The sequence below is a fragment of the Doryrhamphus excisus genome, chromosome 19 (genome assembly GCF_030265055.1).
Source record: "Doryrhamphus excisus isolate RoL2022-K1 chromosome 19, RoL_Dexc_1.0, whole genome shotgun sequence".
Lineage (NCBI taxonomy): Eukaryota > Metazoa > Chordata > Actinopteri > Syngnathiformes > Syngnathidae > Doryrhamphus > Doryrhamphus excisus.
Genome location: NC_080484.1, coordinates 15,010,246 through 15,027,342, shown reverse-complemented (window position 1 = coordinate 15,027,342; position 17,097 = coordinate 15,010,246). Strand labels below are relative to the sequence as shown.

Below are 17,097 nucleotides of genomic sequence, written 5' to 3'. Positions count from 1 at the left end.
GGGGTCATACATGTCATGGTGGGTCACAGGTCACATGGGGTCATAAATCATGTCATGGGGGGGTCATACATGTCATGGTGGGTCACAGGTCACATGGGGTCATAAATCACGTCATGGGGTTCACAAGTCACATGGGGTCATAAATCATGTCATGGGGGGGTCATACATGTCATGGGGTTCACAGGTCACATGGGGTCATAAATCATGTCATGGGGGTCCCAGGTCACATGGGGTCATAAATCATATTATTATTATCATGTCATGGGGTCACAGGTCACGTGGGGTCATAAATCCTGTCATGGGGGGTCATACATGCAATGGCGGGTCACAGGTCACATAGGGTCATAAATCATGTCATGGGGTTCACAGGTCACATGGGGTCATAAATCATATCATGGGCATCACAAGTCACATGGGGTCATAAATCATGTCATGGGGGGTCATACATGTCATGGTGGGTTACAAGTCACATGGGGTCATAAATCATGTCATGGGGGGGTCATACATGTCATGGTGGGTCACAGGTCACATAGGGTCATAAATCAGGTCATGGGGTTCACAGGTCACATGGGGTCATAAATCATGTCATGGGGGGGTCATACATGTCATGGCGGGTCACAGGTCACATGGGTCATAAATCATGTCATGGGGGGTCACAGGTCACACAGGGTCATAAATCATGTCATGGGGGGTCACAGGTCACATGGGGTCATAAATCATATCATGGGCATCACAGGTCACATGGGGTCATAAATCATGTCATGTGAGGGTCATAAATCAAATATTGACACTTAGTTCATCATACTCTCTCTGACAGGACAACTGTTAGCGACAGTAGATCCAAAAAACTTTGGCCAGGGCTTTGAGGCTAACTTTACCAATCTAAATACTCCTTTCGTCTCCAGTTCTGCTCAGTAATACTTTCATAATATTAGGACTTAAATATATATATATATATATTTAAACTCTACGTTAGTAAAAATTGAAATATCACAAGTTTATTCTCATAACATTGCCACTTTTCATGTATTCTACAACCTCTTTCTTCTAATATTTTGACTTTGTAAAATTACAGCTTTCTTTCCCTGTTTTTTGCTGCTTGATAAAGAAAATTCAAAACATTTAAACTTTCATCTTAAATAATCTTTGTAAATGTTGTTTTTATAATAACCTTATTAAAATAATATTCTAACTTATTCCCCAACCCAAATTTACCATTTTATTTGTCTACTTTATTTGCCCGAGCACCACCTTCTGCACTGACCAAGACCTAATGATACAATTGTGACGACCTCAATTTGGTCACAGACCGGAAGTCATGCTCTGAATCATTAACGACGATTAACGACATCATTTGACGGACTCTTTGCATTGCATATTAGCATTTAGGAGGCACAAAGCCCAAAGTGTTGTTCTGCTGTTTGCGGATGTTTTAGCTTCAAATTAAGAGCACCACATTGGATGGGTTTGTGACATGATGTAAAAGTTTACTATGAAGACAAGTACATTGGTTGGGTTTATAACATGATGTAACGTTTACTATGAAGACAAGCTGCGCCCAAGTTAAAGTCCGATGTATGGCTAGCCGATGTATTTCCTTGGGAGTTACCAGTACTCCAAGAGGTGCCTTCCAAGCAAAGCTAGCTTGGACCGGATGTTAGCATTTTGTTCTCAAAAGACGAGCCGAACAGCCATTGCGGATCTTTAAAAACGTTTTCCTGTAATTACAACATGACTTTATATCTCTCCAATGATTAGGAAGAAACTGAAATGGTACATTTCCAAGCGATTTTCTATCTGTGGAGGCGAGCTGTAACCGGAAGTGTGTCGTGTAGCTTCACAACAAGAGTCGTACAATCTTCACAAGGCATTGCTCAAAATGGAATAATGTTCGTCGTCGATAGTTTGTTTAAAAAGTGATAAAATGCGATGTAGTATAATCGATCCAGAAATAGGCTAACGTCCTCCCTGTCATCCGCTGGAGGCGGTCGGTATGACGTCATCGGGCATCCAGAAGAAGAGGCGGCGGAGCTGCAGTCTCCCAACCACAACGAACCAGCAAGCTTTGGGACCTCCTTCAAACACACGTAGGAGGCGCTGGGGTGGTGGACATGGCGGAAGGATGCTGGGTGATGACCATGAGCCGGAGATGCTGCCACGCCGGCCGAAGATGCTTCCAGTGAGGCGAGAACCTCACCGCCATCGTCACAAATCATCCATTTGGTGTACACGGCTTCACCGTGGCGTCCGTGACGTCATCAGGAGGACTTCTGCTTTGCTTTGACACACCTGTAGGCCTTCGACTACTTTAGATCTTCGCTATTTTTTTTTGGGCTTCTTCCACGACGCGTGGATATTTGACATTCTCTACATTGCATTGATATTCTTAAGGATGTATTCTTTATCCTGCGTGGATGCCATGTCGTGGACCAGCAGTTGGTGTGCGCGTGCGCGTGCATAGTCCGCTCCGAGGAGGGCGTGGGGGGAACTGACATCCAACCCAGCAGCTTTGGAACCATGGCCAACGAACCTGTGGTCCTCAACGTGTATGACATGGTGAGAACTTACACTTTACCTCGGACACTCGTTTAGTACTTTCCTACAGTTATCTAGTACTTTCCTACACTCATCTAGTACTGCCCTACACTCATGTAGTACTTTCCTGGACTTATCTAGTATTTTTCTACACTCACTCTCATACTTTCCTGACACTCATGTAGTACTTTCCGCTAGTACTTTCCTGGACTAGTACTAGTACTTCCTTACACTCATCTAGTACTTTTCTACAATCATGTAGTACTTTCCGCTAGTACTTTCCTGGACTAGTACTAGTACTTCCTTACACTCATCTAGTACTTTTCTACAATCATGTAGTACTTTCCGACACTCATCTAGTACTTTCCGACACTCATCTAGTACTTTCCTGGACTCACTCTAGTACTTCCCGACACTCATCTACCGACACTCTACTTTCCTGGACTCATCTAATACTTTCCTGGACTCACTCTACGTAGTAGTTTCCTGGACTAGTACTAGTACTTCCTTACACTCATCTAGTACTTTTCTACAATCATGTAGTACTTTCGAAACTCATCTAGTACTTTCCGACACTCATCTAGTACTTTCCGACACTTACCTAGTACTTTCTGACACTTATCTAGTACTTTCCGACACTCATCTAGTACTTTACTGGACTCACTCTAGTACTTTCCTGGACCCACTCTAGTACTTCCTTACACTCATCTAGTACTTTTCTACAATCATGTAGTACTTTCCTGGATTCATTCTAGTACTTTCCGACACTCATCTAGTACTTTCCGACACTCATCTAGTACTTTCCTACACTAATCTAGTACTTTCCTACACTCATCTAGTACTTTCCTGGACTCACTCTAGTACTTCCTTACACTCATCTAGTACTTTCCTGGTCTAGTACTTCCTTACACTCATCTAGTACTTTCCTGGTCTAGTACTTCCCTACACTCATCTAGTACTTTCCTGGGGTCTCTCTGGTACTTCCCTACACTCATGTAGTACTTTCCTACACTTATCTAGTACTTTCCTGGACTCCCTCTAGTACTTTCCTACACTCATTTAGTACTTTCCTGGACTCACTCTAGTACTTTCCTACACTTATCTAGTACTTTCCTACACTCATCTAGTACTTTCCTGGACTCACTCTAGTACTTTCCTACACTCATGTAGTACTTTCCTGGACTCACTCTAGTACTTTCCTACACTCATCTAGTACTGGACTCACTCCTACAGTACAGTTCCTGTGTGCTTTCCTTAGACTGACTGTAGTAGTTTCCTACACAACATTTCCAGTTTTCCTTGAACTGACTGTAGTACTTTCCTGCATGACACTTCCCATTTGCTTTCCTTGGACTGACTCGTGGACTGAGTGGAGTAGTTTCCTACACAACATTTGCTGTTTGTGTTCCTTGGACTCTCTGTTAAAGACAGCGAGGTTGCAGTGTCAGGCAGACTACTGTGGACTTTTGTGGTAGAAAGTGATTATCTTGCAGTAAATTGAAAGATGAGCCTGCAGGAGGATGAAGGATGTTGTTCAAGGTGAAATCAATGACACTGCAGGAAACACGCAAACACATGCTAATGGAAGACTAAGATGCTTGACATGCATGCTGCTATTCTCTGTCCTAATACTTGACTAGTATCATTATTATTATGAATTATTATGAATTCTTATTATGAATGCTTACCCATCCATCCATCCATTATCTGTTTTCTATACCTCTTATTCTCACTAGGGTGGGGGTATGCCGGAGCCTATCCCAGCTCAATTTTGGGGTCCACCCTGGACTGGTGGCCAGCCAATCACAGGGCACATATAGACAAACAACCATTCACACTCACATTCATACCTATGGACAATTTGGAGTGGCTAATTAACCTAGCATGTTTTTGGAATGTGGGAGGAAACCGGAGTACCCGGAGAAAACCCACGCATGCACGGGGAGAACATGCAAACTCCACACAGAGATGGCCGAGGGTTGGGAAAGACAAAATAAGAAGCCAAGAAGTTACCACTTCCACACAAAATAGGAGGGGAATTCATTAATTAATTCATTTTGTACCGCTTATCCTTACAAGGGTCGCAGGGGGTGCTGGAGCCTATCCCAGTTGTCTTCTTGCGAGAAACGGGGTACACCCTGGACTGGTGGCCAGCCAATCCCAGGGCACATATAGGCAAACAACCATTCACACTCACATTCATACCTATGGACAATTTGGAGTGGCTAATTAACCTAGCATGTTTTTATAATGGGGGTGGGGGGGGGGGCACAGGGAGAACATGCAAACTCCACACAGAGATGCCCGAGTGGAGATTCCAACCCATGTCTTCCCATCTCCCGATTGTGTGGCCTGCATGCTAACATGCTAACCACTATGAATGCTTCCATTATTCCCAAATCTCTTATCAATGGAATTGTTAGTAGTACTAATATTGTACTCCCGAATCGGCATTATAACACTCATGGATGAGAAACACTTGAAAGCGCATGCAGAGCTAAATAAACTCGTGACACATCAAATGCAGATACCGCCATATTGTGGCGTTCCTAAAATTACAAAAAACAACATTGGGAGGTTGCCTGCGGCCACAGCTGTTAATGACGAGAGTTTGATGCCAACCGTACACTAATGAGGGAGCGTGGAGCTTTTGCTGATTCTTGGAAAGGCTGTGGTGAATTGAGCCGTAAGATAACTGTGTTTGTGTTTGTGCGTCCCTTAGCCAGTTAGCATTAGAATAGCACATAACAAGCTGGGAGGGGCCAAAGGAGCTGATTGGTCAAGCACAAAGAGAAGTGGGGCTTACAGACTCTAAACCAGGGGTGGGCAAACTTTTTGACTCGCGGGCCGCTTTGAGTTAACAAAATTGTCTCGGGGGGGCAGAATATATATTTAATACGCACTATTTTACGCTTATAATTCTGACAGTCCGCATTGAATTATTAGTCTAATTTTATCTGTAAAAGTGTCGTACTATCAGTTGTATGTTCTCATGTCACTTTTTTCAGGAGCTTTAAACATCAGATCACAGCAAATTACGAAATTGAATTTTACAGTTTTTTTTCTGAATCATACATCCGACTTGACTTATGTTGCCAGCTGTTGTATGTTAAAATTTGAAATAATTAGAAGCAGTTGATGTTTGCGAAATAATCACTAATAAATACAATAAATCACTATATTGACAGTTACTATGGTACCCATTATGTCATTGTATGGTCATATCACCTCATACTTCGGTACATGACAAAAAAAAAAACAAAAAACAAATCTTCAACCATATTAGGAAAGCAGGAAGTGATCAAATTATTATGTCATTGTAGGGTCACATCACCTCGTACTTCGGTACGAGGTACATTATTTAAAAAAAAAACAAAAAAAAAACCTTAAACTGTATTATGGAAAGCAGGAAGTGAACAAATGTAACAGTTACTGATTGTAAACGTATTAGGTGGAGGGGTAGGATTTAATAAGCTTTGCTTCTTCCTACTCCTTTTGGACATGTGGAACTGGGAACTGATTATGGGATGCATTCAATTGTAATCTGATGCATGTTCAAATGAAATTAAACCATTACCATATTGCAGGCTAACCTGAAATTGTACAAACACATGCAAAATTTTGATGTACATTTTCAATGTTAACCCAAAAACATGCTAACCAGGGCATACGCTAACCGAGGTTCCACTTGTAGTTAGATATATCGATATTTTTGTCACACTTAAAGCCGCACTTTCTCTCATTCACCATTACCATTACCATAGAAAGCAACTGGCGGGCCGGATTCAAACGCTTAGTGGGCCGCATGTGGCCCCCGGGCCGTAGTTTGCCCACCCCTGCTCTAAACCCTCGACGATGTCCCCTTTTCACGCAGTACTGGATCAACGACTACACATCCAATCTGGGAATCGGCGTCTTCCACTCAGGCATCCAGATTTACGGCCGAGGTGAGAGCGCCATTTTTAACTTAGGAAAAATGTAAGCTTTTTATAGCTGTGTTTAGTATTTGACATCTCATATTTATACACCATGTATGTATAATGTATCTCATTCATAATTTCTTCTGATTTTTACAATATGCAAAGAGAAAATAGACACAAATATTAAATATGTATTAGTTGAACATTAACATGATATAGAACCAATATAAACAATGGTCCTTGAACTTAAGTAAAACTAAAATCATGCTGTTTAGTAACAGCAGAAACAGTTACAGACTAAACAGTCTTGACTGCATTAAAACTGCATTAAAAACAGACCGGAAGATCTAGAAAGCTTTCTGTGAGGGTTACTGTGTGATGATTCCGGGCTGTAAATGCTATCTTTATGAATAATCATCATGGTTTGTTGTAGAATTTGCATACGGCGGCCATCCTTACCCCTTCAGCGGCATCTTTCACATCAGCCCGGGAAACGCCGCCGAGCTGGGAGAGACCTTCAAATTCAAGTAGGCGCTGTGTTAGCGTTAGCGCTGAGTCATGTTCATTGATTGATTGATTGATTGTAAACAGGGAGGCCATTGTTTTGGGCACCACTGACTTCACAGAGGAGGACGTGGACAAGATCATGCAGGAGCTCGGCAAGGACTTCAAGGGCGACGCCTACCACCTCATGCACAAAAACTGCAACCACTTCTCCTCCGCGCTGTCTGAGGTTAGTGGCACAAAAAGGCCAGCATGCACCTCATCACCACAGCCACACCACAGGCGACCAGGCACCCATCTTGGGGGTGTCTCGTATAGGCGAAAAAACATTCATTCATTATTCATATCAACGCCATACATAATATTATGGTCATATTCCCATAATATTACAACTAATCTAATTTTCCAAAAAATGATTTAGTTTTGTGTGTCATATCTCTCGTTCACCTCCATGCTACTAAAATGACACGGGGGGGGGTGCATTTTTTTTTTAATCTTAATATTTTGACTCCATGCTCATTCATGCTTCATTGTTTTTGTCAATTTCTGCTGTGTTTTTTTTCCATATTTGCCCAATATTTCTTATGAAATAATCTGCAACAATTTTCTTAATATTATTTTATATATTTTATATTATATATTTTTCATAATATTAGGACTTTTTCCCCAACTTCATTTTTCAAAAATGACAATTATATTATATTATATTATATTATATTATATTATATTATATTATATTATATTATATTATATTATATTATATTATATTATATTATATTATATTATATTATATTATATTATATTATATTATATTATATTATATTATATTATATTATATTATATTATATTATATTATATTATATTATATTATATTATATTATATTATATTATATTATATTATATTATATTATATTATATTATATTATATTATATTATATTATATTATATTATATTATATTATATTATATTATATTATATTATATTATATTATATTATATTATATTATATTATATTATATTATATTATATTATATTATATTATATATATTGAACTTCATGCTGTTAAAATTACAGTATTAAGGTTAAGTATTAAGTACAGTCTTAATATTATTTTATATTATATATTTTTCATAATATTAGGACTTTTTCCCCAACTTCATTTTTCAAAAATGACAATAATATATAATAATGACTTTGAACTTCATGCTATTAAAATTGCAGTATTTTTTCTCCAAATATTACAAGTATATTCTTGTAAAATTGCATATTTTTCCTTTAATATTCAGACTTTATGCTACTAAAATAGAAATAAAATAAATAAAAAATGTTCCTGATCCTTTTTCTTGTATGATTTGTCAACCATTTCAGATTATTTTCTTCTGGTAATTATGACATATTTTAACTTTATTCCCGTAATGTCGTTATTTTTTTCTGCAACCTAATTTTCCAGAAAAGCCCATTTTGTTTTGTTAGTTTCTCATAGTATGATGACATTGTTTATTTCATACGTATTTATTATTATTATTATTATGTCTTGTCTGTACAGCTGCTGTGCGGACGTGAGATCCCTCGCTGGGTCAACAGGCTGGCCTACTTCAGCTCCTGCGTCCCCTTCCTGCAGAGCTGCCTGCCCAAGGAGTGGCTCACCCCGGCCGCCCTGCAGAGCCACATCAACCTGGGCCTCCACAAGGACCGCCACCGCCATTCCAGCGACGAAGACAGCCGTCCCTCCTCGCCGTCCGGCACCGCCTCGGGCTCCTCCCGCGGCTGTCGCCACACCCGGGTGTGAGCGAGCACGGACCCATCCGGGCGGGGTGACGGCTGGACCACAGGACCGGCGTGCGCACGTGCTGGCTACCTTGTTCCCTCAAGATGGATGCACATTTTTAGCAGCTCCTACCAGGGCTGGACCGTCCCCCCTCCAAATGACATCACTTTTTGATTGTTATTCGGGGATTCGTTATTTAGCTATCACATTTTGAATTCAATATCACATTTCATTACTTTTTTTTTACAACAAAAACACTGATTGACAAGCTTAAGAACTATCTTGTTCTCTTTTTTTGCGTTTTTTGCAACAATCTAACTTATCGATTTACAAGACATACAAACTAAGTGCATTATCCCATGTTTTATTCCAAATCTTGTTGTTGTTGTTGTTATTGTTGTGAATGTATTTGTGTCCAAGCAGTGTTGCTCCACCACATCCTGGAATATACTGGAAGATACCAACGGCACACCGGGGGTGTCCAAAATTTTATCTAAAATGGGATATCTATATGTCAAGAAACAATTTTTTTTTCTTTCTCTTAATATTCATTCATTTTCTACCGCCTATCCTCACGAGGGTCGCGGGGGTGCTGGAGCCTATCCCAGCTGTCTTCAGGCAAACAACCATTCACACTCACATTCATACCTATGGACAATTTGGAGTGACCAATTAACCTAGCATGTTTTTGGAATGTGGGAGGAAACCCACACGCATGCACGGGGAGAACATGCAAACTCCACACAGAGATGGCCGAGAATGGGATTGAACTCAGGTCTACTAGCTGTGAGGTCTAACCACTCGACCACCGTGCAGCCTCTTTTAATGTTATGACTTGAAAAAATACATACTTTTTGATTGAATATTTTAACTTAATGCTACAAAAATTACATAATTTTCCCTCATAATATTACAGTTTTGGATTTTACAAATCCAAATGTTTTGTCTCGTTGGCATACTACCTTTTTTTATTAATATTTTGACTTTATTCTCATGAAATGACAGGTGTCTTTTTCATTTCTGCCGGGGTTTTCTTCTGTATTTTTCAACGACTTCCATTTTGTTTTGGTAAATTGTCTTCTTGTGATTTTGACTTTATTTACATAATATTTTGTTATATCCTGTAACTTTTTTGCAACCTCATTTTCCAAAAGTGACAGTTTTGTTTTGTTTCTCATAATATTATTATTATAATTAATATCATAATGAATATTTGTATTAAATATTTAATTTATATGCCACTAGACTGAGATTATTTTTCCTCCTTTTTTTGTTCTTAGAATATGACTTTTTCCATTCATATTTTGACTTTATACTTGGAAAATGACAGCTGTTTGTTTTTTTTTGTTTGTTTTTTTAAATGTTTATTCAACTATTTCCGCATTTTGGGGCAAAATCTTCCTCTTAAATTTTCCACTTATCCTCACGAGGGTCGTGAGGGTGCTGGAGCCTATCCCAGCTTTCTTCGGGCAAGAGGCGGGGTACACCCTGGACTGGTGGCCAGCCAATCACAGGGCACATATAGACAAACAACCATTCACACTCACATTCATACCTATGGACAATTTGGAGTCACCAATTAACCTAGCATGTTTTTGGAATGTGGGAGGAAACCGGAGTACCCGGAGAAAACCCACGCATGCACGGGGAGAACATGCAAACTCCACACAGAGATGGCCAAGAGTAGAACTAGGATCTCCTAGCTGTGTGGCCTGCACGCTAACCACTCATCCGCCGTGCAGCCAACCAAACAATACAAACAATAACATATACTGAATGCTACTAAAATTATGTTATTTTTTCCTCATAATATTACCATGTGATTCTTGTAAAATGACAACTTGTGAGACGACAATGTTTATTTCGTAATATTTTGACTTTATTCTTGAATTATTACTCCTATTTAAAAAACGTTTACTTGATAAATGATATTTGTCGAATGTGCCGTGTGGCCGCACTTTGGACACCCCTGCTGTAGACTCACACTGAGTGACATCACAACCAATCAGTGGTGCTGCTTTCATGATTGACAGGTAAACTGACCAATGCTTGCATTTTCTCTCCCTTTCAAACCAAATCCACTTGGTTGCAGGCGTGAACAGCCAATGTTTACACACTGCTTGCTTCATTTCGCGTTTTGTTTGGCTTAGACAATCTTTTTTCAATGATTATTTGTTTAATTGTGTTTTTTTTATTTACGTTAGGTCCATCCCTGCAAGGACTCTTTCTCAGGAAGGAACTTAAAAGTTGATTTATCGTCTTTTCAGCAGAGACAGTACACTTTGTCCAGTATGTTTCACCATGGCCATTATGTCACTTTCTACAAAGTACACTGAGACAAGTATTTTTTTCTAGCGTCCTTTGTCGTCTTGTATTTCCCTTTCCTACCCAAATGATGACCTAGTACTGGAATAAAGAGACAAGTACTAATACAGTGTTCAATTGCAACTTTACGACAAGTCGTAAGTAGGCTTGTGTTCAAACAGACGTTGCCAGACTCTGGCACGTACCCGCCTGTACATGCGTATACGCTTTGAAACGTTCCTTTAGGCTCTAATCGTTTTCATACAGTAAACCACTTTTAATCTGGACAACTACAGTTATATTAAACGTTTCAAAAATAGTTTAATTGTTACAATTCCTGTAATCGAAAGGGGAGCAACGGTGACGAACATCCGATAGTTTGCGAAGACAAAGTCATCAAGAGGATATCCTATCTGGCAACCTGCTGCCAAAGCGCGTCCCCTACCGGATACTTTTAGCTCCTGGTCGCCATTTTGAATCAGTCGGTCGACGGTGAGGTTAGCAGCAGGACGCAACAATCGAATCGACTCTCGCCCCGAACTCAACTAGGGTAGACCAAGGTAAGTAGCCGACTGTTATGTGTCTTAGTACCCCGAATAACCACATATTGGTGAACTTGAATCGGAATTTTACTCAAATAGCGTAGTTTTACGTGTAGCACTGCTAGCTTACTGCGGCTAATGAAAGTCGACATCGTGGTAAGCTAGGCGCGACATGCAGTCCTAAATGAGAAAGTCGAGTTGTTTGATTTGCTATTATCTCCACATGGTTATTGTTCCGGAATTGTTAATACACATCGTGTCCGACATGTGCTTGTTTTTTACTTGAACAATCTGAAATCGCCGTCACGTCGTCGGGGTTAAGGATGAGCTAATGCTAGTAGTAGTAGTAGTAGTAGTAGGCCCCTTCGAATGCTTTCTATTGTAATCGTCCAGTCAAATGAAATCACAGCTCACTTTGATATTGAGAAGCAAGCGTGGTGAAGTGTTTAAGTTGCCATTAAACATGTGCTGCATTGGGCAGCAATAATCAAGATGAATGAAAAGTCGAACATTGTTGTGTTAAAACAGTCAAACCGGTCTATCCAGATGTGTCTTCAAATTGACTCATTTCCACTCTGAAAGCAATGTTGAGTACACCTAGTGAAACAATACCGCCGCTTGAAATGGGTATACTTTCTCCAGTTGGTTATTAACTTAAATCTAATGACTATTTAGCTCTTGTTTGCTGGTAGGTTTTTATTGTAGCTCAGTGGTCATCGTGTGTGTATGTGTGTCCCCTAATTCTGTCACATCTGGTCCCAGCAGACAATGAGCGGCAGTCGGGTTTTCATCGGCCGCCTGAGCCCCCACGCCAGAGAGAGGGATGTGGAGAAGTTTTTCAAGGGCTTCGGACGGATCCGTGAAATCAACTTGAAGAACGGATTTGGTTTTGTGGTCAGTGTGGCTCGACTATTTGTGCCTGTCTGAGGATTTTTAGCATCTCACCTCAAATATTATTTTTATCTTTCAGGAGTTTGATGACCACAGGGATGCAGATGACGCCGTGTACGAATTGAATGGCAAAGAGTTGTGTAGCGAGAGGTGAGATATACACAGACACACAAGACCGGGGGGTGCAGCAAAAATGGTAAAATCAGCGGCCAGGGTGGTGGTGTGTTCGAACTATGGTGATCACACTCTCCAGTCCTCCTGGTAAGGTCTATTCGGGGGTTCTGGAGAGGAGGACCCACCAGATCAATCTCGGATACAGGAGGAACAGCTAGGTTTTTGTCCTGGTTTTGGAACTGTGGACCAGCTCTACACTCCTCGGCAGTCCCCTTGCGAAGGTGTAGAGCTGGTCCAGTGTTCCGCCAACAGAACCAAAACCACATTACACTTCCTGTAGCCGAGGTCCGACTTAGTGGAACCGCCACCCTGGTCTGCCAATCCAGAGGTACTGTTGCCAACTTCCACACAAGAGACGTGTCAGCCGAGGCAGTCCCTCAACATCCTTGCACCCTTTCATTTTTCTGCACAAAATGTTTCTCTGTTATTGCTGTTTAATTTTATCTGGCGCTCACGTGGACTCTTGGGTGCAGAGTTACCATCGAACACGCTCGCTCCAGGAGAGGAAGGGGAGGCGGAGGAGGAGGAGGCGGCGGGGGCGGCGGCAGCTCTGGGATGGGCCGCTTTAGCGGCTATCGTCAATCTCGCAGCAGTGGTTCCAGGTAGGAAAATGCGGCTCTACTAGATGGGTCGTGAGACATCACTCTATGTCCTGATACATCTGGTAGATGACTTTGTTTTGTTTTGTGTTTTTTTTAATAGGTACGGGCCCCCTGTGCGCACGGACCACAGGCTGATTGTTGAGAACCTGTCTTCCCGCATCAGCTGGCAGGTAGGACACCTCAGCCTTTCTAGCCTGTTAAATAAAGCACTCCATTGTTAGACATGGTAAAGTGTGTAAATTGAAATAATCAGTATTTATTGATGGACCCATGTCAATATGGGTCTCATTAGCTAAATGGCCACCAACCCACATGTGTAACTGCTGTGGGTGGATCATCTTAACTTCAAGCACTGTATGCTTTCCTTGTGTCAAGAAGCGAATGCACACCCTCCATGGAGGGGTCACAAGTGTGCAGCGCCCTCTCCTGGTTGTTTTCTGAATAGTGTCCATTTGGTGCCTCTCCTTACACGCAGTTGCCGCCGGTCTAAAGTCTTGGCTGGGCCCTGGTAGCGGGCGAAAGTGGTCTAGCGCAGGATACGGTAGCCTTAGGAGGTCCGTAGCCGGTCTGGAGGTTCTGTGGGCTGGCATCCCCGACTGCTGTAACGCCCTCTCAAATCTGGCGGGCCCTCGCACTCTCCCCCCCACATCCCCTTTGGGTCTTTTTCTGTTGCTGACGGAGCTGGGGCGGGGTGTTGAGTTGGGCGCACACCCCTCCTCCTACTTGCTCTCTGGTGGTCCCTTACTTGTGGAGGCCGGATGCCGGGTCAAGGCCGAGGTCGTTTCTCGAGGGCTTCTTAACACTGCGTTGGTTCCCATTTGCTATTTGGACACGTGGCGCTATGCTAATGTCTTCCTGGTAATGGACACGGTAAGTAGCAATTACAACTCATGTGTTTTGGAGCGGGTGGGCTGCTTAAGGGGGTGCACAGGACACGTAGGGATGACACACGCAGATGCACATCACAGCCTAGGCCTGTCACTCTTCTTCAGAGCCTCAGAGGAAATTACACTTTTCTACATTTACATGCGCATTAGAGCATTTTTTTCCCCACTGCAAGGTACCATCTTGGCTCTACTCGAGTTTTAAGAGTCCCTGACAAGATTCACCGTCTTTGCTTATCGTTTGTAATTAAATAATACATTTATAGTTCATGGCACCAGCCATGACAAACTAGCTCTTGCTGGACTTAGCCAAGATTTCAGCCAATATTTGAGGAATAAATGGAGAACTTGCAGAGCATGGACTTGAACCTTAGGACACGGAGATGATTGGTCGCCTTCGAAAAACAGAATGGTAAGTGTAAATGACTACGGTGTTGCCTATCCTTCGATTCTTTTAAACCAGCAACATGTCGGCCATGTTGACTGCCACCCACAGTAGACATGTCGTTGTCAAAAGATGTTAATAGTACATGTATAATGCTTTGGAGCCTTGTTGTCGTGGAGTAGTGTTTAAAAGACAAACTCTTGGGCCATCTTGACATGGTGGTCGTTATTCTTTTAGTCTCTCTCTCACGTGTACTGGCGGAATACGTCTTACAGTGAGACTGGGATACCGTGAACATCCAGCAGCAACGCTACGTTTTGGCATTGTGAGAGCTAGTTGGTCTTCGGGTGGTGCCATCAATTATAATTTTTGCTAATTTACCCTCGGCTTTCAAAAATCTGACAACGTAGAAGAGAATATGTACAATATATATTTAAGCAAAGTTGATAAATCATGTCAGTGACCCTTTAAAATACTGCCGTGTCCGAAGCTGATTGATCTTATCAATGGAACCGTCAATCAAATGATGTGTGTGGCTGAGAGGGTACCATGCAGTGGAAAGGGGCACAGGGAATGTAGCTTGTTCATAAAACATCAAGTCTTTTAGTTTGCTACCACTTTAAAGTGCTCAAGACACCATAAACGCTAATAAAAATTAACTTCAAATGTTTTTTTTCCCGTACTGCTGTCAAAGATAAACTACGAAATACTGTATTATTCACCTGGCCCATTTTTCGCGTCGGATTGGGTCTTTTGGAAAGGTGAACGCACTGACTCTTGTCACTCAACGCTGAAGCGTAATATCTAAAAATGTATAAGTAACAGAAATTCGACAAAGCTCCAGCACAACATGGATGCATTTACAACAGCGAAGGGGACGTCCTGGGCGTGACGTGACTTGGGCGCACTGCTCCAGATCCAGAAAGACGGTTTTCAAGCGCACCTCTAACATAGGAAATACGCCTTTCTGTGCCATTTTTCCACAGAAAAAAATAAGATTGCCGTGTTTTGGTGTCATGAGCACTTTAACGCTTACTTAGTCATCAGTACACTAGCGTGCTTGCTGTCTGCTCAGTTCTCTCCTTCCAGGTGTGTGAAGTAAAAAAAAAAAAAAAGCGTCACCCTAGCGACGTGTGGCTGTGCTATTGTTCTAACTAATGCTTTCATGCAGGACCTGAAAGACCTGATGAGAAAAGCAGGTGAGGTGACCTTTGTTGATGCTCACAGACCCACCAAAAACGAAGGGTGAGCAGTCCCATCTTCCAGCTTTGGGTTTTTTTTATTGTTTTTGGGGGGCGTCTGTCTGACCTCCTCTGCCTTTTGGCGGCAGGGTTGTCGAATTTGCTTCCCGAAGCGATATGAAGAACGCCATCTCCAAGCTGGATGGAACCGAGCTAAACGGACGCAAGATCAAGATCTTTGAGGACAGCAGAGGGTGAGTCTTGGTCATCCTTGATGTTCTAGTCTTGAAGTGGACGTAGATGCCACAACTTCTCACAAGCCACTTTTCCCCCGTCTGAGGTCTCACATTTCCCACTTTTCTGAACGTACCTTTCCGTCTGCCAAGCTAACAGAGCAATCGCAACTCTTCTCCCAACAGTCGCAGCAGGAGCAGGTCTCGCTCCCGCTCCCGTTCCCGCAGCTACTCCCGCAGCCGCTCCCGGAGCCGGAACCGCTCCCGGAGCCGCAGCCGTTCCCGAACGCCCAGTCGTACCCCGGAGAAGAAGGCGTCGTCGGGCGGGGGCAAGGCAGGCGACAGGTCTCCGTCGCGCTCCAAGTCCAGGTCCAAATCCCGATCCAGGTCCAAATCCCGCTCCCGCTCTCGATCTCACTCCCGTTCGCCGGCCCCCGTGCAGAACAACCAGTCCCGCTCTCGCTCCCGTTCCCGCTCAGCCTCTGCCGAGAGCAAACACTGAGATGGAATGCCTCTTTCTCTCTCTCTCTCTCTCTCTCTCTCTCTCTCTACCTCTGTCTCTCTCTCTCTCTCTCTCTCTTGCTCCGCCACGTGGTCATCTGACACTCTTGCGGAGCTTCCTGTCACGCCCGTTCTTTTAATCTTTTTATTTTTCTAATCCTTAGTTTAAATGTTTTGCTGAATTAAAGTTCAGATGTTTTTTGTGTCCTCAAAGCTTCCAAATTCACAAGTCCATCATTATGGCATCAAGAGAGGATCGGCCGGGTCCGTACCCGTGACCCCGGTCCGGTTACTTCCCGGCTGTTTAGTGTTGGCGCCGCCCAATCGATTAGGACAGGCTCCCTCTGTGCACCTCGTGCTGCATTCACTGCCCTCACCCAACCCCCCCTCTCCATGTTAGAACAAGATTTGTCATGATTTTGTCCATTTCAGCAGCTGATTGTCATTAAACGCTCACTGCAAAACCTGTTTCTCGACGTGTATCGAAACGTGACTATCTTTTGAAATAAATGTTGATGAGATAGCTTGGTAGTAAATTCATCATTTCAAGGCTGAAAAAAGGCTTAACGTGGTAAGCATCTAAAAGCTCAACTATTTTATTAGCTACGATTATGTCACTCCTTGAAAGTCGCTGCTTTCAGCGTTCAACGATCAATGAACGTTATTGTCGAAAG

General features: G+C 42.4%; 2 protein-coding genes across 4 annotated transcripts; both read left to right on the top strand.

The window, feature by feature from the left end:
- The first annotated feature begins 1,408 nt into the window (after positions 1-1,408).
- Positions 1,409-9,876, top strand: LOC131107154 (deubiquitinase DESI2). Of its 2 annotated transcripts, XM_058056898.1 has the most exons (5): positions 1,409-2,556; positions 6,410-6,482; positions 6,889-6,982; positions 7,047-7,188; positions 8,505-9,876. In XM_058056898.1, exons 1-5 carry the CDS (start codon positions 2,518-2,520, stop codon positions 8,745-8,747), a joined length of 591 nt encoding a protein of 196 aa, XP_057912881.1. In that variant the 5' UTR covers positions 1,409-2,517; the 3' UTR covers positions 8,748-9,876. The 2 variants fall into 2 exon arrangements, with proteins under 2 accessions (XP_057912881.1, XP_057912880.1); XM_058056897.1 differs by lacking the exon at positions 1,409-2,556 and having other exon boundaries at positions 6,146-6,482.
- A 1,424-nt stretch (positions 9,877-11,300) lies between these two features.
- Positions 11,301-16,887, top strand: srsf5a (serine and arginine rich splicing factor 5a). Of its 2 annotated transcripts, none has more exons than XM_058057143.1 (8): positions 11,301-11,590; positions 12,335-12,466; positions 12,543-12,613; positions 13,111-13,239; positions 13,340-13,409; positions 15,680-15,753; positions 15,839-15,943; positions 16,109-16,887. In XM_058057143.1, exons 2-8 carry the CDS (start codon positions 12,341-12,343, stop codon positions 16,422-16,424), a joined length of 891 nt encoding a protein of 296 aa, XP_057913126.1. In that variant the 5' UTR covers positions 11,301-11,590; positions 12,335-12,340; the 3' UTR covers positions 16,425-16,887. The 2 variants fall into 2 exon arrangements, with proteins under 2 accessions (XP_057913126.1, XP_057913124.1); XM_058057141.1 differs by having other exon boundaries at positions 11,313-11,590; positions 12,338-12,466.
- Positions 16,888-17,097: the final 210 nt, after the last annotated feature.

Bases quoted from the DNA above. Each gene is read 5' to 3' on its own strand.
- srsf5a (XM_058057143.1), top strand. From the start codon at position 12,341: ATGAGCGGCAGTCGGGTTTTCATCGGCCGCCTGAGCCCCCACGCCAGA. The intron at 12,467-12,542 runs GTCAGTGTGGCT...TTTATCTTTCAG, and splicing joins AGAACGGATTTGGTTTTGTG to GAGTTTGATGACCACAGGGA. The intron at 13,410-15,679 runs GTAGGACACCTC...GCTTTCATGCAG, and splicing joins CTTCCCGCATCAGCTGGCAG to GACCTGAAAGACCTGATGAG.
- LOC131107154 (XM_058056897.1), top strand. From the start codon at position 6,341: ATGTGGCCCCCGGGCCGTAGTTTGCCCACCCCTGCTCTAAACCCTCGA. The intron at 6,983-7,046 runs GTAGGCGCTGTG...GATTGTAAACAG, and splicing joins GGAGAGACCTTCAAATTCAA to GGAGGCCATTGTTTTGGGCA. The intron at 7,189-8,504 runs GTTAGTGGCACA...TTGTCTGTACAG, and splicing joins TCTCCTCCGCGCTGTCTGAG to CTGCTGTGCGGACGTGAGAT.